The 24,755-nt window shown below is 43.7% G+C and overlaps 1 protein-coding gene and 1 long non-coding RNA gene across 4 annotated transcripts in view; both read right to left on the reverse strand.

Annotated features, from left to right (window-relative positions):
• kcnh8 (potassium voltage-gated channel, subfamily H (eag-related), member 8) overlaps positions 1 to 20,290 on the reverse strand; it is a 36,220-nt gene extending 15,930 nt beyond the window's left edge. The window contains exons 1-6 of the mRNA XM_037474392.2: positions 20,087 to 20,290; positions 10,260 to 10,493; positions 8,479 to 8,610; positions 3,018 to 3,145; positions 2,379 to 2,616; positions 2,121 to 2,278 (exon numbers count right to left, since the gene is read on the reverse strand). Of these exons, the coding sequence (XP_037330289.2) occupies positions 2,121 to 2,278; positions 2,379 to 2,616; positions 3,018 to 3,145; positions 8,479 to 8,610; positions 10,260 to 10,493; positions 20,087 to 20,162 (966 nt within the window). The 5' untranslated portion in view covers positions 20,163 to 20,290. The remainder of the gene's footprint in view (positions 1 to 2,120; positions 2,279 to 2,378; positions 2,617 to 3,017; positions 3,146 to 8,478; positions 8,611 to 10,259; positions 10,494 to 20,086) is intronic.
• Positions 4,835 to 7,434, reverse strand: LOC134107035 (uncharacterized). 3 transcript variants are annotated; one of them, XR_009942586.1, is made up of 5 exons: positions 7,227 to 7,434; positions 6,372 to 6,446; positions 6,129 to 6,211; positions 5,491 to 6,032; positions 4,835 to 5,385 (listed from the first exon to the last, which is right to left on the reverse strand). It is a non-coding gene; the product is annotated as an uncharacterized LOC134107035 (long non-coding RNA). The 3 variants fall into 3 exon arrangements; XR_009942585.1 differs by having other exon boundaries at positions 5,491 to 5,619; positions 5,861 to 6,032; positions 6,129 to 6,446; positions 7,227 to 7,432; XR_009942584.1 differs by having other exon boundaries at positions 6,129 to 6,446; positions 7,227 to 7,433.
• Positions 20,291 to 24,755: the final 4,465 nt, after the last annotated feature.

A 24,755-nucleotide genomic window follows, 5' to 3' on the forward strand; every position in this document is an offset into this window, starting at 1 on the left:
GTCTGTAGGGGTGGTGACAGGGGCTGAAAAAGTTGGATGGATAGGAATATATAATGTAGTAACTAAGGTAAATAGATTTAGAAGGTAGACACGGCCAACAAAAGAAGGATTATGTGTGTGTGTGTGTGTGTGTGTGTGAGGGAGAGAATGACACAAGTTTCGCACTTTACCAAAGCAACGATGTGAACAGAGATGTGAGGGCGGTCCTTATCAGAGGTCGCGTCGGTGTCCCCTGGATGCTTTATGGTGGGTTCTTCACACTCCGGCTGTGAGAAATAGAGCTGTGGTGCAGCACAAGGGGTAATGAAGCCTCCCGCTGAGCCCTGGGGGGGGGGGGAGGAGCTCCACCTCCTCCTCGCCATCTATCAACACCTATGGAGGGAGCAGGCTGCGCAACATCCCATTTTCCTCCAACAGCAAGAGCACCGAGCAAAGCAACCCTCCCAGCAATACACACACACACACCTCCTGCTACTTTCTCCTTCAACACACCCCCCCCCCCTCCATACCACTCACATTAGCATTTCCTCCTCTCATTAGGTCCAGAAGTTTAAAGTTTCTCACTAAGCTACCGTTCTGTTTTGTAGTCTTTTCTTTTTTTTAAGTATCTTGAACGTGACCTAATAGAAATTCTCATTATTTCTTTCCCTGCAGTGTTAGTACAATCCAATCAGAGCGATGTTACTGATCATGTGTCTTTTGAATTCATTTATTTATTTATTTATTGATGCAGTTGTATTGGGTTAGTAGATAATCCCACATTTTCCTCCTTTGTTTTGTATTAGCATCGTTAAACTATATCTCAACTAAAAAACAAGCATGCAGATACTAATTACATATCAATTTGATTAAAAACATATTTACATTTATGGATATTTGATTGGTTCTTTGGTTGTTCTTTCCCATATTTCTATGTGGGACACTTGAAAAACGCCAACAGCTCACACAGAAACGGAAACCTGACATTCAGGTGAGGGGATTATTTAGGAATGAGGAAATATGAAGGACAAGAATAGAAAAGTGTGGAAAAAAAGATGAAAGATACGACCAAAATAACAGAAAGACGAACCCTGGGGAGGGACAGCGCTGAGGGCCCTCGGCTTATTTAGGGGGGGGGGGGTCGAGATGGCTTCTGTCCTCACAGGGGACATCCGTCTGAAGGCCCCGTCCTCAGAGAGGACATCCCGCTGAACGCCCAGCGACTGAGAGCCACCCCACATCTCCCCCCCCCCCCCCCCCCCCAGAGCGCCGTATTTCTATCAGCGGAGCCCCTCCGGAGCAGCCTGTCACTGAGACCGCCCTCCGCCCACACCTCCCTTCACAGTGAGTCCTGCTTTTTATGCTCTTTATTAGCAGACGGGTTTCTTTTGTTGTATCCGGATGAGGATTGATATACGTAGTGATGGGGAGGACTTTTTTCCCCTAGAAACGATGCAGGAGGCCGGTTTATATTGCCAAGAATTAGAAAATGTGTGAATGGAACTCAATCCCTTGATTTATTATTAATGGGAATAAGCGTTTTAAAAAACGAATTCAAAAAGCAACTTTGTAAAAACCCTTGGTTCTGGTTATATTGTTGTCTCTAATGTTGTTGCTACGAGTTAACTACCAGCTAACTGGCTTTTCTCAAAACTGTAAATCGGATTTAGAGTAAGTGGACAAACCGCCCATTTCCTCACCTTAGAGGCATGAAAAGCTGTGATTGTGCCGGCTGCAATCACTCAACCACGGAGCAGACAAGCAGGTCTACCTAATTGCAACAGATGGCTGTTTCCTCCTCCGTTCGAGCGCTCTTAAGGGCCTCACGGCTTCACCCAGAAAAGACAAAGGTTTTAATGACACAGGTTTGATCGTTCACTCAGCGCTCAGGACAGGTTTGTCGAATCAATGAGCCGAACCCAAGAGGCGCTCGGGCAGCGCAGCGTGTTCTCAGGAAATGTCCAAAGCTAACGGTTCACTGTCGAACAGAGGCCCGGAGAGACTGGACAAGAGACTCTCTCAAAACAAAATGCTGTTTCAACGACAAAAATATCCAAAGAACTATCCAAACAAGACTGTGAATGTACAGTAACTTTAATATTCAGCGTTGGGGGTTAAGCACCAAGCCAATCGTTACTCACCACGCTGACTTTGAAGGCATAGAGAAGGTCAAAGGGCAAAGCGGCAACCAGGTCGATGACAAACCACGTGGTCAGGTAGTGGATGCAGATCTGCCGAGCGTCGAAGATCACCTGTCCCGATTTGCTGACGTAACTTGTGCGGAAATTAAAAACAATGTCTGGCAAGAGAGACGAATGGAAGCGCGGGTTTCGGTTATTGCACCTTGTGACTTTGCAATTAGATTCAACAATCCACTTCACATGGTGACCACGACTAACCTATGATGAAGAGTATCTCCACGGCGATGTCGCTGACCGTCGTGCTGCGCGTCAGGTCGTCGTCGTCGCCGATGAAGCAGACGTTGTAGGGCACCGTCACGGCGACGTAGAAGGTGGCGAGGAGTATCAGCCAATCCCAGCCGGCTTTGAACGTGCTGTAGTGAAGCAGGATGAATTTCGACTTCTTGGCGTCCGCCACCTTGTACTCCGGCAGAGCGGGCGGATCCCCGAACACATTCTGGACAGGACAGGACAGGACAAGAAGACCCAGAGGGTTACCTCCACTTGACAACTAAATGAATACTCAAGGTATGTTAGTGATGGTTTTAAAACCATCATGCCGGGGAAATCAGGGCTTTTTGTTAAAGCATTTGGACTGTATCCTAATAGGCTGCTTTTTGGTTTGGTTAAAAGTGCTGTTCTGTCACGTTTAACCTAACCTGTGATAAAAAGCATCAGTCAGTGAAATGTTTTGTTCACTCAAGACACCAACTCCATCGATAGGCACAATATTTCCCCCAAGGGTTTTTTTTGCCCTTTAGTCCTTAGTGTCCATCGTGCTTCAAAAGGCAGCATGGCCTCCACTCAGGACCACTTCTGAATGATCCCTGGGTCTTGTGACGCCTCCCTCCCCCCCACCTTGTTGAGTTTGATCTTGCTCTTCTCCCGGCTGTGCAGGTGACCGGAGATGTGGTAGAGCACCGTGCTCCTCCGCAGACGAGCCGAGCTGAATTGCGAGCCTGTTTTCACCCTGCCGCGCCGTCGCTCTGTAAACACACACAAATGCACAAAGCTCAGCGCACGTCCCCCCCCCGCCCCGCGACGACAAATACTTTACCCCCCAACGTTAGCTTCTGATGACTGAATCAGTCATCGCAGTTGATGAAATACATAATATCCGCCCTGAATGAGCAAACATGAATATGGAGCAGGCAGAATGTGTCATTTCTGAGCAAATTGCACAATTTCTCAGTGAATTTACCTTTAGAAATGTCAAAGAACATGCGTTACCTTTTGTGATTTGACATTATTCCACCACAAACATTGGTTGTTGTGTGAAAGCAGTATTTCCAGATAAACAGTACAATTTACAGCTTTGATAAGCCGCTACTGGGGAGGCACTTAAGTGTAGTACGTTACATTCTCCGTGGTTGATTGCTCCCGGGGCGTTTTTGTGTGTGTTTCCTTGTGTATAAGCGTATTGCAGTGGTTAAAGCGGATGGTGCAAGAGTGAAGTGTTGAGAAGGAGCAGATGGGTAATGGGAGAAGGCACTTTACGTCTGCAGGGTACCGGGCCTTGTTCTGAAGGCCCCCCCCCCAAGAAAGCAGCGAGGCCCGAGTTGCTTGAGGGGATAACGGCAATAAGAAAGCTGGAGAAAAGAATACGATAACTGCGTTTTGTGTGTACTGTGGAAAGTGCGTGCGTGCGTGCGTGCGTGGACCCCGGACTAGGCGAACAGACAGGGCCCATCCATAACGCGGCGCCGTCCCCGGGGGGGGGGACGCGACACGGCGGCAGCACACGGAGACAGAAACGCGCTTATTTTTAGATATAATGAATTTCCCTCCACTTTTATGGCCCTTCGTGTAGGGGTAGCGATGGGGAGTACAGGTGGGAAAGGTGGGGTGTTGAATCTAAAAGGGGAGGGGGGAGGGGGGAGGAGGGGGGGGGGGCATGTAGGGCAAACAGGAGAGGTGGTAATGGACTGTAAAACAACTGTAGTGCAGAAAGGGAGGTGGTGGAGGGGACGGGGTTTCCCCCCCATCACACACTGTCCACTGAGAGAGAGAGAGAGAGAGAGAGAGAGAGAGAGAGAGAGAGAGAGAGAGAGAGAGAGGATGACCTGTCGATGCCAAAGTGCCTGCACATCTCCAGGTTCTTTATGTCTCTCTTTTCAAACACCTTCAGTGGTTTTGTGTCAGTCCGTAATCATTTCCATAATTCTTCTCAACAGTTCTTCACTTCCTGTCTCCTCAGCACTTGCCTGAAGCGCTCTTCTCTTTACAAATGCACATGGACGTGTAAATGTTTTGGGAGATTTGTTGGCACATTTTTATCAGCTTGTCAGACTCAAACTTGTTATTGTGAGGGTTGTTCTCTGTCTGAAGACATTCTGTACATTCTGCTCTTTTCCTTTTCTAGGAAAAGCACCTCGTTATGGGAGCAATAATAACTTTGCTTTCTGCTTCCTGTTCTCCCACGCTTACAGAAATGAGAGCAATTAGGCAAATCGAGGGCAGGCCCAAGGGAAAAGTCAGGTTTGCTGGCTCGATCATTTGTTTGCACCCCCGTAAATGCAAACCCATGGACCTTCTCCTTGGCTCTTTAGGAGACGTTTGGCTTTAGCTTCGGTGTTGCCCTCAAAACCTAAAACGACTGAATATCAAATTTAACATCCACACAATATTACAACAGAACATCATTATTCTACACTGTAAATTATTTCCCTGTTAAATAACAGGAATTTACTGGCAGCAGGGTTACCATTATTTTCATGTTATTTTAACAGTTTATTCCTGTTAATGTTTTTTTACAGTGCACACCCGTAATGTTTTTTAACAGGAATTTACTGGCAGCAGGGTTACCATTATTTTCATGTTATTTTAACGGTTTATTCCTGTTAATGTTTTTTTACAGTGCACACCCGTAATGTTTTTTAACAGGACTTTACTGGCAGCAGGGTTACCATTATTTTCATGTTAAATCACCATTTATTTAGTTTCCTTTAAATATTGCTTTTAAAATGTATTGATTATTATTTTAGCATAGTAATGTGTACCATTGATTGTAATATACATATTTCTAGCTTGAGTTATTATAAGAATAGGCATAATACATCACATAACACTTAAGTGAAAGAAAACGAATAGTTCCATGTTCAAATTAACTTTTTTATTGTAATAGAAACACTGAAAGTTAAATACTTACAAATGTAGGCACATATAGATCGGATCAATCACAGAAAAATACACTACATTGCCCAGAACGCACCTGAACACACCTCCACTGAAAGAGAGAGAGAGAGAGAGAGAGAGAGAGACATAAATAATAGAAAGTCTGAAAAGTAAAATTTATTGAAACAATGGCAATGAATGTATGTATCTATCTCACCTTTTTGAAATGAAATCCCACTGGAAGTCCATCAGTCTGCGCAAGAGGCTGGCGATGTGTGAATTTACCGTTCTTTTTTTCCCCTTTGCAGCCTTTGTCCCCTTTTCTGGGTTTATACCCACAAAGCGTCTGAAAAATTATACACGGGTTGGAAATCTAGTAATTCACACAGACTAACACTACAACAAGACAACAAATGTCCATGAACTATCCTCAACATACTATCCTATGCATCTATGAATATTGTAAGTTGCACTAAAACTTTCTAAAGCAAAGTTAATTGCTAAATCCCATCACCAGACCTGCTGAAACCATGCTTGAGCCACAGCTAGGCCAGAACAAATGCAGGTGTTAACAGACAATGTCTTACCTCTGGATGAATTCAAGTGTGCACGCTGCCTCCTCTTGGTACTGTAGGTTGAAGATATAAAAACCGGAGAAAAAAGACGCCAGCCCTGTCACAAAGGTGGACTGGATCCCTTCGCCCACAATCTGGCCCTCAATGCTGAGCATCCAGCTTTGGAAGTGGTTTCCTGTTTCTCCTGAAACAGAAATGTTTTAACTGTCAAATTTCTGTTTAGTTTTAGTTTAGTTTGATACCATTTAATTCACTACATACAACACTAAAACCAACTTACCAAGAAGTATCAGACGAGGCGTTGCAGGTAAAGCTAGTGAACTCTCAAGGTCAGCTGCACTGGCATATCAAGTCCTGAGACATCTTCGGAAAAGTGAGACAGAAGAAGATGGATGACTTGATAGGACAGCTCGACATCATCATCAAGCTGACGAAGAACTTCCTTCATCCTTTCATTTGTCGGTTTAGTCTTGAACAACACAAGACTTATTGATAGATTATAAGACACCATTCAAATTTCCACCTGGTTCTGAGGGATACATGCAGTGAGATCTTCTTGATCAGCAGTGTGATCAGGGATAGTGCCCTGCATCTGCATCTGTAATTAAAAACAAAAACAAATGTAATGTAAAATAGACACACCCAGGGTGGGAAATTAGCACCTGCCACAAGCCAATGGCGGGTGACTTTGCCTCGCATACAAGCCACAGTGGCGGGTGGAGTGGTTTTCAGCGCTCTAGTCTGTGACACATATAGCTTATCTGAAGTACAGACTAGAGGGCTACATTGGGATTGTGTGCCGCCGGGTCCCGCGAGACCCAACGCAAATCTCGCAGGAGCGCCAGCGGGCGGTTTAAAAAAAAACACAGCGGAATCAGAACCATCCCACACCAACCCTCCCGTATTACCCGGAACATCCCGAATTATGGGCAATTTAGATTTGTCCCGACCGGGACAGCTCCAGTCCCGATTTCCAATCACAGCCTGCTAAGTCAATGACGCGCGAATAACTCCCGGTTGTTGTGAAGTTGTGTCGCATCAGAGCAGTGTGCGCGCGGGTGCCGGGTGACCAGAGCGGAGCATGTAAGGATGTGCAAGCCCGGCCGCCGACGCTAGCCCCCCCGCCCCCGTTGAGACCGCTAGCACTAGCATTATTTATAGATTTAGATCGTATACATGAACGGACATTAAAATAAGCGCATTGTTTTGTAAGATTAATGGACAAACTATCGAAACTTTGCTAGCTTGAATCACCTCGGCTCATTAGCAGCTAGCTAAATTAAACTTCATAGTGCAAGTCCGTGGCGTTTAGTATACCTCAACATCACTGATAAATGTTAACTATGCATGACTTTAAAGAAATTCTAGTTAATCTCACCGGATTGTTGTGGTTTTCCTCGATGTAACCAGAGCGATCCTCCGACATGGAATGGCCGTGTGTCCGTTGCGTTGCAGGTTCAAATGCCTTCTTACTCGCTCTTTGCCAGAATGCAAAAAATACTGTATGAACCTGTTATTTCAGAAAGTGGCGCGAACGTGATCAGAAAGACACACACACACACACACACGCACACACACATCTACACACACATATACACACACAGATTTGGAGCGCAGTTAGTCAATTAAATGTTAGGTGTCTCGTTTAAAATCGGGAGGTATGATTATGGTAATAAAAGCAAGATGATTCTTTATAACATTTGCAGTACAGAAATCACGTGGTGTTCTGTCTAACCTTCATTCAGTGAATGCATACAATATTTAATTTCTTAGTATGCAACATCGACAATATTGAATTAGTCATTGTTTTGCAACTTACAAAAACGAAAAATTGCTAACTTCTCCAATGATAAATAATATATTTTTTATAATCTAAGCATAAAATTGCGTTTATCGGCACTTATCCCCAAAACATGACCATACCAGACCATCTAACTCTGGCCGCCATCTTTGAATGTTCGGTTGTGCTGTTAAATAACAAAAATGAATGTTATTTAGCAATGAGGTGTTAAATAACATACATGAGGCGTTATTTAACATGTATTCCCTAAAAATTTACAGTAAGCTGCAGTTATTACAAATAACAGGTAAATCATGTTGAAATTTGGGTGTAAATTAACGGAAACATTTAACAGTGTATACAATATCTGCTCTTCCAACACAGCTCCCACCTCTAAATAGAAGCTTGAATGGGGGAAATTTGAGGTCTTACTTAAATAAAGAAAATGTCAATGAATTCTTACTGAGGTATTTTTGTTTTTAAGAGTGAACTTTTGTGGACCCGCTGCCTCCCTTTGTGTCATCCGCCCGACTGTAAACTGCTCCGCCACGTATTAGTTTCTGCAGTTCTATTATTTATTCTTCCTACCCCGGCACAATGGATCTGTGGTTCTATATGTTGAAGAGTTGTGTTGCCCCGAGGGGCCTCTCTGACCGAGCCGTGTTTGCATAGCAACCACGTGTGGTCATTCCACGCTACCTGCTCACAAAAGGGATTACATTTCAAAACACACAGACATTCCCCTCTCTGTCTCTCTCTCTCTCGTCTGTGAAACATTAGAATCCAGTCGACAGCGAGAGCGACCCGTCTTCCGTGCGACGCGGACACACACACACACACACACACTGACCTTCCTTCTTGTCCTCTTGGATGGCTTTGGCTTTGGTGTCTGTGATGTCCTTAAACGAAGCCAGAAAGAGCACCACGTCTCCCTTCTCGTTCTTAATTGGCACGATGTCCAGCAGGCACCAGAACAGCACAGCTGAGAGGGAGGGGCACACTTGTTAACGTTTTTTACACGCCACCTCTGGTGTGGCGCCTGTGCGCGCCGCGGAGCAGACGGATCAGTGCGCCTATCTGCGGCTGGAGGTCCCCCCCCCCCGACCCCCCGTGGAGGAGCAGATCTTTGAATAGACCATGTGGCGGTTTCCCCCGGGCAGAGCGAAAGATCAACCGGTCTCTGAGGGCCCCGTCTCCTGCTAAACGGGTGCTGTTCAGAGGACCGGCGGGTCAGCGTGAGAGGGCTTGTGGAAATACAGTTCTTTGCAGATGTTTTCACAGCAACATAAAATGATGAATAGAGGTGAATTAAGACAAGACCATCATTAAAACTACTGAGTATCATTTATCAATAACAATAAAATATCGTATGTCCTTATGATTTGATTTGCATGTTTCTATGAAGAATAAAAACAACATAGATCACATGATCACCTTCATTGAACCTTCTCGAGTTCACGCGTCGATTTTGTCACAAGCGGATCATGGTCAATCTTTCATTCTTTTCTATTCAGTGGAAGTACATTTTTACAAGTAGGGATTCCCCACAAAGTTTCCCACCCCCCCACCCCCCCCCCCCATCACTCCCACTCGCTGAGTCGCTCCTGCCTGGTGATGACTCATCACAGCGTTTTTGTATCTACGTGTGCGTGTCTGCACTGCGGGACGAGGTCAGAGCTACCGAGCACGCAGCGAGAGAGAAAGAGCGCTCCTGATTGCTCAGGCAGACAAATGGAGGACGAGCGGCGTCAGCTATACGTTTTACTTTCAGGACTCCGCTGTGATGGAAGCGGAGAGCGGCATGAGGCCGCTGGGAAGAGGCTGGCAAAGGAAATAGGAAAGTGAGCTCGAGAGACAAGCCTACAGACAGATACAGACAGACGGTACTACTGTACGAAGGTAAAAAAAAAGAACAGAAGGGAAACGGATTTTTTGACACCAAAGCATGAGACAGAGTATCGTAGACAGTCACATGGCATGAGAGGTTTGTCTCTGCAAACTACTCTAGTATTAGAAGTCATCTGCCAAATACAAAAAAAAATCATACATTTCATTGAAACACTAATCGGTGTCTTTATTTTAGAAATAAACACTCTTCCAAACATAAACTCATAAACAGTGACTCTGACATGATGAAGTTACAAGAAAAGGCCCCGTCACGGCGAGCATGGATCCACCAATGCCTACACGTGCTCATTATTTCCAGCTGGCTAATCAGGGGGGGGGGGCAGCCGGGCTCGCCTTGCCCGGGCTCGGTGTAATCAGCAGGACGGACGGCGGGGTGGAAGAGTCACGAGCTGGTGACTATGAAAGTTTAATGCGTGTCAACGTTAAATGATAGGACTTCTGGGACTGATTGCTCGGCTTTTAATGACAACGAGCCAATGGAAAAGTTATTCGGCCATTAATCCAGCCCCTGCCTTCGTCCGTCCGTGATCCATGACCTCGGCCTATTTAAACGCGGCGTCTCCAGAAATAGACGCGGATGACTGCCTTCCATCTATGGAAATAAACCAGTCCAACGTGGTGGCCCCCGCCGCTCTCTGTGTGCACTCTGATGGTTTCTCTACTTTGGTTCCAACACTTGATTGGTAAGTGGAAATGCAATTAAACCAGCAACCCGCTGCTCACCTGTTTTTTTGTAGAACATGATCTCGTCTTTAAACTCCTTCCGCTCTTCCAGGGCGTTGCCGATGCTCAGGATGATGCTTTCGCTGGTCTCCGGCCCGTACAGGAACTTACAGGCGCAGCTCTTCTGCATGACCTCGGCCCGCGAGCAGCCCGTGAGCTCGCAGAAGCCATCGGAGCAGTAGACGATGGGAAAGCCCTTCAGCACCTGCGCATTAGCCAGGATGAAGTTGCTGTCTGCAGGTGAGAAACGGAAGAACGGGCGAGGTGAGAGGACGACAAAGTGCTGGAGTACATCATGGACGTCACTGATTTTTAAAAGAATAATGAAGTAAAGGAAATACATTGTTAAACAGCGTTTAACATAACTTCCCATTGAATGCATGGTAACGGTAACATCCGAAATGTTTTTCAGACTTTTGGTAATAAGGAAAAATAGGACAATTAGAAACAGACAATCAAACAATATAATTGTATAAAATTTGATTCCGGAAGTCCCAAAAATAATCCCTACTACAGACCCATAGTGCTACACGTATATATCTCAACGCAACTTATATATAGGAATAATTAACAGTAATTGACATTTCCAGGTAAGGTTGTGTTTTTAAACTATATTTGTGTGTGTCTGGTTGCTGGGTAGGGAACTACAGCTCCCATAAGGCCTCAGGCCTCACACAGGTGTAGGTTTTTGGGCCACCTGATTAAGGCTGGACTTAAGGCCCGGGCAGGCAGAAGGAAGGGGAAAAGGTACGAGGAGGAAACCGACAGGACGGACAACAACGATGAGGATCCGGTGGCCAGGACTCAGCCTGGTGAAGTTATAAGAAATCGGTTTCTCCTCCAGTACGCTTTAAGTTGTTTGTAGTTTTTGTTGGATCTGTATTTATCTGGACACAAGTTACCGCAGTGAGAGAGGAAACCGGACATTAAAGCCTTTTTCTTAATTTAAAAACCCTCTGATAGTGGTGGAAAAATGTGATCCCTGAACCATCAACTATAGCAGAAACAGGTTTTTCATTAGTTATGTTTCTTTCGCTGAATGCTAAATGCTCACTTTGTTTTTCTGGCTGTGTCAGTGCTCAGCAAGCGGGGAACGCTGGGTTTATCAGAGCTGAAAACAGCTGCCTGCCACAATATGACGATCAATGAAGGTAATGAAGAGAGTGGTGAGAGGGAACCAAACAATACATCTGCAAGCAGCAAACCTAAAAACCGTGAGCGGAGAGAGGGGGGAAAGTAGAGATGGCTGCTACTTTACTGCGGGATGGTCAGCAATTAAGACACTTATGAACAGTGATTTGATTGAAAAAGCTTAACCACAGTCATCGTTGCCTTCTCCGCTCCCACCACCTACGTTTTATTAAACTTCAGGTAATCATAGTGGAAGCAAATTTCCACTGGTCATTTTAAAGAGGTAGCTCAGCTGAGTTGCTCTTAATAGTCCATTCTGGCTAAAATGTGCCTTTTCAACCCTACGATACACAAGCTTTTTGGATCCTCCGCTCATAGATGAAGGTCTGCGCGGGCTGCAACACAAAGGTATTTTACCTCCAATAAAGGATGGATTCATCTGCAAGTTGAAGAGCAGTTAGAATCGCGCTCTTGAAACGTATTCCTTCCAGTAAGGAAACTGACCTTGAATCCGTAACGCTTATTGAGAGTTGAGAGGTTAGGTGCTATGGAGACGTATGTGTGTGTGTGTAGAAAAGAGTGAGATAATAAAGCACGAGTGGAGAATCAGCGCTGACAGCGAAAACCAAATCACATTAGCGCTGAAGTCTATATCACAGTTAATTAGACTATTGGTGTCCAGCTCCAAACACGCGGTTGAAGTGGACCAGCTGTTTGTACCTGGATTCATCTTCATCGGCACCCAAAAAACAAAAACAAGACACCCGCGGTGCCAACGAAGCGCCGAGCGATGCTGTGCTGATAGACGGCTGATGTTTACAGTACAAACGCCTATTAAACAAGACGGTGGATGGTTGTGGTTTGTCAGATTCTATAATGCGCGTGAATTCGTGTACCTGCTAAAAGCGGCCCCTCCAACACTCGCAAATATATTTAAAAGCTACTTGCAGACAAATTATACCCTATGCATTTGGAGACATTAATATAATCACAGTAAATAATTGCAACGCACCCATTAAGCCGCACACTCGCATAGCGAAAAAAACAAAAGCAACATGAGCTTGTTTAGAACTATTGGTTGAGACGTTTTGCAAAAGCGACTTGTTCTTAATAACATTTCATTACAAAAATCTATTTTTCTGCATCAATAAATCCTCTTTCCACCAACCCCAATGTTTAATTGTTTTTTCCAGCCTTAGTTGAAGAAAAAACCACCACAGATTTGAACAGCGCAGAACAAAAACCCTCAAGAAGAAAGAGCGAGATCTCCCGTTTTATGTCCCATTCAGTGATCAAAACCGTTCTATTGATATTGACATTTAATTAGTGTGTGTGTTGGAGGAGAGGCAAAGTGTATCTGTTTTGTGAGGGAGCTCATCAAATGTACTCTGACCACATCAATGCACACACAAGCAAAAAACACTTTTTTTGAAAAAAGACCCATATCATTCAACTGTATAATACTGTATACTGATTATATATATTTGGCAGGATATTGTTTAATAGCTATTTGACACAGTTCTATGTTCTGGAAAGTGAAGCTAATGGAGAAGTGCTTGAAATTGGGTTATTCTTTGAAACGCAGGAGGTGACTCCTCTATATAGAAGTCTGTGAGAATATGAACCGACTCATTATGCTCACATGGTCTTTAATGGAGCATGACGTTTGTTTGGGAAATTATCAACAAAAACAACAAATTGAAAAAAAAAAGAGTTGAGGACGTATGTACATAAAACTTTGATCAAAGTTGGAACCATTATGGTTATTTCACTAGGTATTTTGGCATTGGCGTCTCTTTTGGTTTTCAAATAGATCTACTCCTACAAGGTCCTTACAAAGCCTTTTTTCTGGGTGTTTTTTGTTGTTCAAATTGTGCAGCTTCAACTCAACCGAAGTTAATCTTGTGATTCATTCTTTGAAAAAAGGCTTAATTGATGTCATTCTGTGTAATCTCATCTCTCACTAGGTTGACGTCTTATTTTGACAAGGAACAGGATTCACACTTTAACCTCTGTGCTGTCATTTTCTTTGCTTTGCACCAAATTACCTCATCCCTCCTTTTCTTGATATGGTTTTCACTTTGGCTCCTTTCCTTCCTTCCTTTGCTAACACACCAGCATTAAGCCCCCATTGTTACCTCCATCATTTCTACCTTTGCTCTCTACTTTCCTTCCCTTCATGTTCCCCCTTTCTCTCAATCACTCACAGGGTTCCCTCCCAGCTGTTCTTTATGCCCCTCCTAGCATTTTGGATCTCTTCACCTAATTACTCTTCATCTCCTCTCTACCCTTGAAAATCCACCAGCCGATCCCTTTTTCCCCCGATCCATTAATTTTCTTCTCTCTCTTTGCACTTGTTCACCTTTTCCCCCTGCAGCTACGACAAGAGCATCACCGGTGTACTTCTACTATTTGTCCTGAAGTCTGAATCATCTCTCCTTCTGAGTCCTTTTCAGATTTCATCTGGCCGTCTGCCGCTCCACGACCTCCCCTTTGTCCCTCTTTTTTGCGTCTCTCTTTTGTTCCATCCTCTGGATCTTTGCTCTTCTTACTCAACCTCTTATCACCTCCCATTTCTTTTCTGTATCTGTGCCTGCATTCGCAATTTCTTTTGGCCAATTGCTCTGCTGTAGAAGCCCATAGATCACCTCCTCTCATGCTCACACTATGGCATGACAGCTGCTGGAGAAACCCCACAGGGATACAAGAGGGCGAGCGGAGCGGGAGAGAGTGAGACAAAGAAAGAGAGAAGGAGGGCAGAGGAGAAAAGAGGGCAGGGAGAGAAGAAAGAGAGCAATGAGGGAGAAAAAGCAATTCTGAGCGACTTTATGCAATAAAATTCAACCAAAGTGTTTGGTGGTTGAATTAGTAGAAATCATTTCAAGTGTAATATATATCATCAAAACACCAGTAAGGAACTACAACAGCCAGGAGCTATTTGTGTTTATGAAAATTGTTGTGTGTGTTGACAGGAAGTTTGGTACAGACATTCATGGCTCCCAAAAGATGAATCTCTTTTGTTATGGTGAACCATGTCTTCTATAGAGGTTGAAACAGTTCATTTCAACTGAAATACCCTAAAAACTGATGATGATGATGATGATGATGGTGACATTTCTTTAGCTGTACCAAATAGTTCCAAGCTTTATTCATAACATGAACACAAACATTCAAATTCTAAATTAACACTCGTGTGTTGGGCAGGTTTTTGGCGTTCCCTCCTGCTCCTTCGAGCTGTGTTGTTGGGGGCAATACCTCGTGTTGGGGTCACCCGGGGAAACCAAAAAAGAGTTGAAGGTCAACCAGAGTGATGAAGTTTGTCATCTCGGGTCCTCCCGGCTTTTGCACACTACAGTGAACATTTTGCATATTTCCATTTCACTGTGTAATTCTCTTTGTGGCGCAAACGCTCTGAGAAATTGAACTTGTGTGTGAAAAGCTAAATGTTTTAACATTGGCTCCATAACCATTTTACTCAAACCAACACTGGGCCTGAGTTGGACTCCATCCAAACAACGCAGCGCCCGACGAGAAAACACAAAAAAACAAAAAAACAATGACAATGTGGTGTGGATCGGAGGAGTTGTTGGAGTTTACTTCCTCAGCTCTTTCTAGGTGGGTCAGAGGAAAATCTAAGGAATAAATTGCACCATCAGGTAACATTGCTTTGTCCCAGATTTGTGGTTTTAAACACATTCACAAATGCTCCACATGCACATCCAGCAGCTCCACCAGACAGCCCGGTGACAACGCCCCAAAGTAGCCACTGAGCTATTTACAGCATGTATATGACAGGTGAGCAAGCATAACAAACCGAGTCATTGAAAAAGAAAAAAAAGATCGGGTGGGTGTGGGGTTCGGTTTTGCGTGGGAAAAAAAATGAACAATGACGGGGGGGGGGGGGCAGGTAAGGGGACAGTGGGAAGGGGACACAGGGTGACGTGAAAAGTTGAAAGCGAGTGTGTTAGCGCCACCGGCAGCGTAATGATGAAAGATGGAGATGGAGTGTGGTAAAAATTGGCAGGGAAGTGGAGCGATGGATGGAGCGACCTCCTCACCTCTTTGCCAGAATTTGTGGCGGCCTCTCAGAAACCACTACAAAGCAGTCACATAACCACAAAAGAAGTCACTCTGGAGTTGCCATGGTAACAACTGACACACACCATAGCAACCAAGGTTACAATTGAACAGTGTCTAGTATACTGAATCTAGTGAACACTGTTATTTGATTAATGTTGCACTTTATCAGCAAATTGCAGGTATCAATTTATTTGGATTGATGTTGGAGAATAAACACGACAAGCACAGCTCAATTCTCTCAAACCATACAATAGAAAGGACAGAATCAATAGACAAAACACACAAATTAATCACTTCTGTGGTATTTTATCCCCAGGCTCTCACCAATTGAAACATTCTTTTTCATTTTCTATTTTGCAGGTGTGCCTTCCAGCTTCCATTTAAAAAAAAATCTGCATAGGTATCTTTTTCACCTTTTTATTGGGATTATTACAATTTCTATCATAGGTTCATAAACTCTTGCTAACAACAAATCCGGTCATTACATTTTTTTTATAATTCTAAAGATTTCAGATTTGGGCAAGACTTGCATTGGTGAAACTGTCTGTCAATCGTGTAGAGTCACAGACGTACAGTCCATTAGAGACGCCGATGAGGAGCGGAATCCCTTTAATTAGGCGATTTAACAAGGCCAAACGGTAACGAGGAGAAACTCATCCAAGTACGTACCTTTCAAGTGCACAATATACAATAATCAAGTTTTGATCATAATGGCTGTATTCTCTTAACAAAATACTTTGTCAGGACAAAGCCAGCTCAAAATAAGTGTACACTTTCCAAACTAAACCAATGCTGTTAACCACGTGGGTAAATTATAATGTAGTAGGAAACCTGGTGCTCATTAATACAATTTACAATATATTGTCACAATGCAAGTAGTTATTACAATAAAAGCATGTCCAGCACCACTCATTTCAAGAGGGCGCATGAATACATTTCCCTCTGCTACTTTTGGGCATATAACTGGGCACCAGGTCAGTACTTTGTTATAGTGTGATAGAAAATGGGTTCCTCTGTATAATACATTCACCAGGATACAGCACAGTTTTACACTTTCTGCTTATTTCCACCTGAAATGAGACGGCCTCGATATTAAGTGGGCTTTGGAGAAAGTGGGAAACAGCAGCGCCAATCCACTGCCGGCAAGCGAGACCCCCTCTGCACCCTGCAGCACTACAGTGATGGTGATTGATTACCCCCCTCACAGTCTCATGACTGCATTCATTACTTCTTTTACAGTAATTTTCTAGCCGAGGACAACGTTAGACTTGCCTTTTCGTAAGTTGGCGCGATCAGTGCGTTAGATAACAAAGTGCTAAGCGTATATTAGAGGAATTGAGAAGCTTTTGATGGAATCCCATTCCGATCAGAGAACAATCTTTTCTTTAACAAACCTCAGTGAAGTGTTTGTGCGTCAGCGATTAGCTCCCTGGGTTCCTACAGGTCAGAAAGTGTTATGGTGGGACTGATCCATAGGGACAACAACAATATATCCTCTGATTTCCGATCTGACTCAGCAGGATGTGAAAGTCCCTGTTTTTTATAATGTGTGCAAAAAGGCCGTGACGGGGGGGGGTTTACACACCCGTCTGGCAGCAAAGTGGTGATCACGATGTGGGATCCCGCCGATACATTTTAACAGCTCAATTAGATGTGCTGCGTTCAAAGATATTTATTCAGTGGCACGCACACATCCACACAAAGAGATGAACACTCATAAAGTTCTGCAACAAACCGACAAAGTGATGAAAGTAGCACACTTTCCATTTCTGTTCCTGCTTTTTCTTCTCTCACTCCTTCTTTACACATACATATGCATCTCTCTCTCTCTCTCTCTCTCTCTCTCGCACACACACACTTTAAAGTACTGACTCAACACGCAGTGATTGTGACACTAATTACCTGCCCAGTGGAGGTGGAACTAGTGTGTGCTGAGAGCTAGAAAATAGCAATTTAGAGGAGTAGTGGGGGATGGGGAGCACCCAGCACTCGGCGGGAGACTTTACACAGCCCTCTGCTGCAGCTCCACCTCCAAGCCGTCTGCTTAATTTGGCAGAAGGACGGCCCCGAGGCGATCTCCATCGCTCCAACGCAGGCCGCCATCGGTTGACAGAAAGGCAAGTCAGCAAGTTTTCTCAACTGGTGACCAGACAGTATGACTGCAGTTTAGAGGTATTAAATGACAGTTGGCGGTCCGTACGGATGTAATGATTGATTTTAACTGCGGTTGAGTGACAAGCAGTGGTGGAAATATAGATAAGTACACATGTTTGTTATGACACACTTCTAGTTGAGTAGTGCCGTTCTATTTCTTTACAAAGTTTCTCACATTGATGCACCAAAACATCACTATACTTATAAATGTAGGTTATTTCTATTTTTAAGTAAGGTATCTCAGTACTTCCACCTGTGAGGATGCAACCACCTATACAGAAGGCCAAGAAGAAAGGTCCTCGATAGAAATAATCTCCAATGGAAACAATTGTTAGTTGCCCTACATGTACAAAAGCTTCAAATGACTTTGTCATAGGCTAAGTGACAACGTGTGTGACTGTAACCAGCAGCACACCACTCCATTTAGGGACAGGTGCGAGGGTTCATCACCTGGATGGCACACTGGGGTACTTATGACAGAAGGTGTCCCAGCACCCTCGCAGGCATCCCGGTGCAGAGCCACACACAGATTCTGCTACTTCTGTCACACCGATCGTCACATTGATCAGAGGTGTTTGCATCCGTCAACCGACGAGTCAACAAAACACCAAACACTGTTGCACTGTCTTTTGAAAAGGGTCAAAGTCAGCAGCAGGATGTTGTTAGAACATTAAGTAAATAACTGAGAGACTCCATATGTCAAACATGTGATCTAATTAAATTGAAAGTTTTCAACTAATTATCTCTGTAAACACAGGGTTATTCTTTGTTTTTGTTACTTTCTGTTATACCATAACTTTTCTTTATATTGTAATTGCTTTTAAAGTTTCTGTTTTTATCATATAGAGTGCCTTTGATTACTGTTTAAAGCACCATACAAATGAGATCTATTATTGCTACTATTGATTTATTTAAATAAACCTCTCTTTTTGTTACCAGTAAAAGTGCAATCAATTTCAAAGGCCACATTTAAGAGTGCAAATCAAGACAAAGACTTGCTGACTTTCCCTTTCATCCATTTATCACAGAGTGTTTCCAGGTTTGACCTGCCTGCCCGGTTCTTTTGAATGAACCCAGCGGACCCCTTATATTTGCTCCTGGCCAGGCCATCAGAGCCAATTTGTCCTGTTGGGCTCCACTGCCTCCAGTCTGCACTGTCTTGCAGCTGAAACCCAACATTCATTTGTGCTGTACAGTACCTCTCCTATTTCCCAGAACAGAGCTGCTGCTCAGGTGAATGTTTGTTGCCACTCGACATATGGCCTGCTCTTACTCATGCAGTGGTGCTCAACAAGCCAAATATGGGTACTGAAATAAGGGTGGATGTCTGTGGTTAATATAGTGGCTCACGGTGTGGTATCAACAGACAAAATGGAGAAAGTCCCAAATAGAAGGGAATGAGTGGGATCATGGGGTGAGTTTAAGTTGCAAGATGTATTATTATCCCTGATGTCTATGATTAGGATTTTAAAAATAAGTGGAACAGTGGAAGACTGTTGGCTTTATATTAATGCACTAGCACATCACATTAAAAATGAAAAGCTAAAACCAAGCAAACCTATGAAATAAATGCATGACCAAGGAGGTGTAAGTTAGATGTAACCCTTAAAAAGCCTGAACATGAATTCACACTAAGGGGGAAGAGAGGGTTAGGCCTGGAGAATGTCAGCAGGGCGCCTCATCTTAACTAAACCTGGATCCTTCAAGAGGAAAAAGATCATTATGAAGAATGAAGAAGTAAAAAGTGTAGAATTTTTTTTTAAAGGTTAAAGTTCAGACAGGTTATTGTTTAGATATGCCTCGCTATAGTTTCTCCGCCTCAGCCTGGGGAAATACTTGCTGCAATGACGCCGCCGACCAATTAATTTTGATAAATGTGATTTCAGACCGACGGGAGAAAGGCTGCTCTCGCTGCAGGGCACGTTGGGCCAAAAAGCAGATAATAAAGGTCAACCTCCCGGTGAAAAAGCCAAAAAGCAAAGAAAAATCACGTGTGGTCAAAAAGTTGAATTCATTTCAGTTGTGTCCACAACCATTTGCATCAAATAAATGACCGGGCTGCAACTCGTGACCAAGTGAGGCGGCAGTGAACCGGGCGTCGCTGTCCGCGGTGCTGAGCTTTCAGCCTTCAGCACCGCGGACAGCGACGGACTCGACCTGCTCTTTGTCGCGGGAGCGTCTCTGCATCACGTCTCTGTCGCGTCCTCGGACGTAAAAACGATTCCGAGGAAACCGTGAAGTTAAAGTCTGCCTCAGCAAAAAATATGTCTGGTGCCCCGCTGTCTGGACCATTAACAACAGGTACAACAAATAGAGATCATAAAGATGATTGCAAGTGTTAGGCTTTTAATCCAGTAGGGCGCTTACACGCCAGAGGATAGAAGATCTTTTCTAACAAAAGCTTGACCTGCAAAAAACAAAGGATGCAAGTGTTTAAAATAAAAAAATGAAAGCAAACTTACGAGTTCCATCAAACCGAGTGGCTATAGTATCCAGAAACGTGTTCTGCGGCGCTAATAATCCTTTCATCACAGGCATGTTCCCTGCTTGATATCGAAGTCCTCATCAAAGTTAGTGAAGAGATGGCGCAAGTCGTCCTAATGTGTGTGTCGTTCCCATCTAAGCCGCGGAACCTATTTGAACAAGGAGCCCTCCGGTAAAGCCGGTGCAACGCGATCCCCAGTCGGCGGAGAGTGCACGTGATGCGCGCCCCCGCGTGTGTCCGGGGCTTCTCTTTGCGTGTGGCACTAGGAGCTGAAGCCCACAGGTGCAGTTCAGGTAGAAGCGGGGCCGACCGTGAGAGAGCGCGGCTCTCTGTCAGCGATGCCATTATTATGCGGCTGGATTCGATGATGGTGTTTTCCACAGCGAGCAATGGTGGGAGACATCAATCTCTGCTCAACAACAACAACAACAACGACGACGACAATGTGTTCAAATGTCAGAGAGTCAATGGGGACACGGTGACATCACGAGTCAAAAGCACAACTTTTATTGACATTTATTTGTTATCTTATAGCTTCTTGCAGATGTTAGTTTTCAATGAAGGCAAATCATGGATTTATGACCTCACTCAATAGACAGCTAATACCTTAGTTTATACAATATAAACTGCTTTTTGCAGTTTGTATTGTATAAAATGCTGTTTTTGCTGGGGGAAACGTGTAAATAAAAATACAAGTACTGTACTGTCCAGGCATTATGCAAAAGGGGCAATCCAACCGAATGGGAGGGAGAGGAGAGGCAGAGAAAGTTCAGCAGAACTTCTTCCTTCCATCACTCCACAGGACCTGGAGTTGTGCAGATAATTCAAAGTGAAACCAAGCTCACTAGTTGAGCATCTGCCGAGTCAACCTGTCCACTCCGCTCTGACCAAGTGTAACCGTGCTACACGTCAGCAGGGCAACAGCCGCGCGAGGTTTTAACGCCGTCTACAGGTAAAATGAACGAACGACCTACACCTAGACACTTTTGTCATGGAGTTGAAGTCTCAAGATCATGATCAACATACAAATGTTCAGCAGCTCTATCTGTGGCCCCATGGCGCCCTCATGTGGACAGTCAGGGGCCATGTTTCCTCCACACCAAATTAATGAATGTCACGTGTGAATTTAACTTCATTCATCCCATTTCAACCTGAAAATGCACATTATTTATACATCAATGCCCTTAATAAGATCTATAAGAAATGTGTTAAAATTGGATGTAAGTTGGTAGGAAAAATGTTCAAACAGAAGTGAACCTGATAATCCGAACGCTAGAACAAAGTATTCTGTCTTTTGAATATAAATGCCATGTTACATGTCAAATCAAAAAGTAAACCGATTTGATTAGGAAGGTAAAGAGAACCGGACTCAGCTAACGATAGAGCAGAAATGCAATTATTGGTAGTGAAATCCGGGAGCTTTTGGGTGAAACTCATGTAAAAAAACACCTCATAACAAAAAAAAAACTCCTTCCCCCAACATGTTTACGTGCACAGCTTAGTTGGATCCCCAAAACAAGCTGACGCCCCATCGCCTTAGAGCTCACTTTGATCAGAAGGACCACCAGCTGATATGTTGACAGAGGCCAAGAGGCCAAATTGGTTTCTTGTGCAAATCTCACTGAATGATGTGCGGGCACTTTTGATTAAATAATAACAAACATAATTAAATGAACTCAAGTACTTTTAAAATATCAGTTTGCAAACTCTACTCTGTAAATCCAAAAATGGGATTGCACCCAAAGTTTTTCAATTACACGCATCAGGTTGCAAGTGAAAAACACCTCCAGCAAGGAACAAACCTGGAGAACATCCACACACACACACACACACATCGAGGCAAAACATATCAGACAGAACCAAACTCAAATCTAGGCCAATCGCATTACACCCAGTTAAACACCAAAAGTCAAGAGTTGTGCCTCCTACTCAAATCCTCCACAACTGTGAAGCAACTGTTACAGCTGTTATGTCATTATAGACAAAGTGAGGTCATCAGGTGCTTTAAGGTTGACTGCTGTGAGTCACCTCGGTGGCTTTAAACAAGCACACACGCTCTATGGGCCTACATGTGCTCATTCAAAGCACATACATGACACGGGTAAGGAAACGTGTCAGTCACGTCCCCGAGGTGAGCCGTACCCAGAGATATACTTCCATAAACGTGCCTACTGATTAGAATTAGAACAGACAGCCAACGCACAGTGATGCTTCACCTGAGTAATTAAGTGCTTAATGCATCATTTAATCCTGATCACCACTCAAAAGAGAGTGTGTGTGTGTGTGTGTGTGTGTGTGTGTGTGTGTGTGTGTGTGTGTGTGTGCGCGTGTGTGTGTGTGTGCGCGTGTGTGTGCGCCAAAGTTATGTTTGTAAGTGAAGTGACATTTGAGTCAAAGTGATGTTTTTCACACCGTTACCTCACCAGAAGCTTTATTGAACAACATCACGATGTTTCTTTATTGTGCGCATATGTTCAAGTTAAATTCATTGTTATTGTACAGCAGAGGGTTGCACACGGAAATGCAGTTGTGGTCCATGCAAAGCAAAAACAATGGATAAACACAAGGAGCTTTAACATACACTAAAATCATTCAACTAAAAAAGAAATACACGTAAACCACGTTTATTAGCATCATTCACACCTGATAGATTACATTTTAACAAAGACAAAACAGCAGTGCATAATCACAAGAACTATTATGTTTTATTTTGACTCACGCTGGTTTAGTGAGTGATGTGCTGCTCTGCTCTGATCTGAACTGCATTCCTCTGTGCTTATTGCTTTCAGTATTAGCAGTCTTGGTTAATCTGAACTCTAATCAGATCTGGCCTTGTGTCTGAATGCAGTCGGGCATTTGTGCTTAAAAGACTCCCTTGCCGCGTTGCAGAGGCAACAGCGTTTGGGCGTTTTATCTTACCGTGTTTTTACGATGCTCTCGGGTGCCGTACAGGAAGTGGGCATGGCTGTTTAAAGATACAGCTATAAGTTCGCTTTAAGCTATTTGACAGAGCTAATAGCCCATTTTGTATGTGCAGCATGTACACATCCACTCACACACACACACACACACACACTGTAGTCATCGCTCACAAAACACACTGCACAGGACAACATATTACAAGTAATAAAATATGAAAATGGCACATGACTTAAAATGCTGTTTTCTAACTCAATGCTTCACCCTTAAATCTTTTGACCTTTGTTCTGTAGCTGCTTAAATGTCAAAAAGGATTATTGTATGGATATGTAATATGTTTGTGGACATATTTGAGTTTTCCAGATTGGCTTGTGTCTGTCTAGAAGAAGGACAGGACGGTGGAAGATAAAGTCCTCAGATCCTTTACTTCCATTAAAATCAAAATGTACTTAAAGTATGAAACCTAAAAGGAAATAGGCCCTCTCACTGTGTAATATTGCATATGACATATCGGTAAAGTTACCCATGTATTAAGGTGAAAGTAACTCTAACGCAGTAGAATACATTTCAGTTGTGTTGCTTTATGGTTATTCCAGTGGTTCCCAACATGGAAATGTCACAAAATATTTCTGAAACAGTCAACAAATAACTTTTCTATCTTTTAATCTAAATCTTAATATTTTATTTAAATCTTAAATAAAGTTCATTATTTTTTCAAAAATGTAACGTAGTGGAAAAATAAAGTATACCCAAGCACCTCCAAAATGAAGTACTTCAGTAACTTTCCACCACTGCAAAAGAAGACAGACAGTGTTTCAGTTTGTCAGTCAGCACAAACACATTCAGGCCTTAGTGAGGGTCTTCTGGTCCACCGCCGGCCTCTGTGTGCGTCTTCAAACGTACTCCAGAGCAAGAGCATGAGAAACAGAGATGTGCAATACTGAGTGTTGCCAATCTATTTCCCCTTTAACGCGCCGATATGATGCCTCCACCCATCTAATGGCAGTAGGCTCACTAACCACATCATGAGTTTATAATAACCACATCACATCCATGGCGAATGAGGTGGAATGAAAATCTAACCCAATTTGGAGAGATACACGACTGTGTGAGTAGTAGGGTGTCCCCTGAGATGAGGCTCCGATTGAAGGAGCCGTATGCTGCACTGGTAGCATGCTCTGTGAGCGTGTAATGGTCTTAATTATCATTTAGCATGCCAGCCTCATTGATGATGTATCAAGCCAGTGATAAAATAGTAGAGCGCAAAGAGAGAGAGAGAGAGAGAGAGAGATATGAACATATCAACACTTAAAGGCACAGGCACACACTAAACAGTAGTACACATCCTTAAACGCACACACACAAACACAGACAAAACAGCAAAGTTAAACAGCATCATACCCAGAGGTGCAATTTGAGTGATAAACACACACACACACACACACATATGTTTCCATTGGGCTGAGTGACATCTCTCTTTCTGAATTAGTCACGATGAATGATGTGTAACCAGCCATGACTCGTTCTGGCTGGGGAGATAGCTAATTCACTTTGTTTGATTAGTCAAAAGTAGTAGAGCATGCTCTCCCCCCCAAACCTACACTCTGGCTGTGCAACGTCCATACGGTAGCAGAGACAGTGATCACACCGGTGTAACATTTCATGGGGCAAGGCTTTGAATCCTATCTGCCACAGTGAGGGATCTGAGACGCTTCCTGCTGCCCTTT

The sequence above is a fragment of the Pungitius pungitius genome, chromosome 17, assembly GCF_949316345.1.
Source record: "Pungitius pungitius chromosome 17, fPunPun2.1, whole genome shotgun sequence".
NCBI classification, from domain to species: domain Eukaryota; kingdom Metazoa; phylum Chordata; class Actinopteri; order Perciformes; family Gasterosteidae; genus Pungitius; species Pungitius pungitius.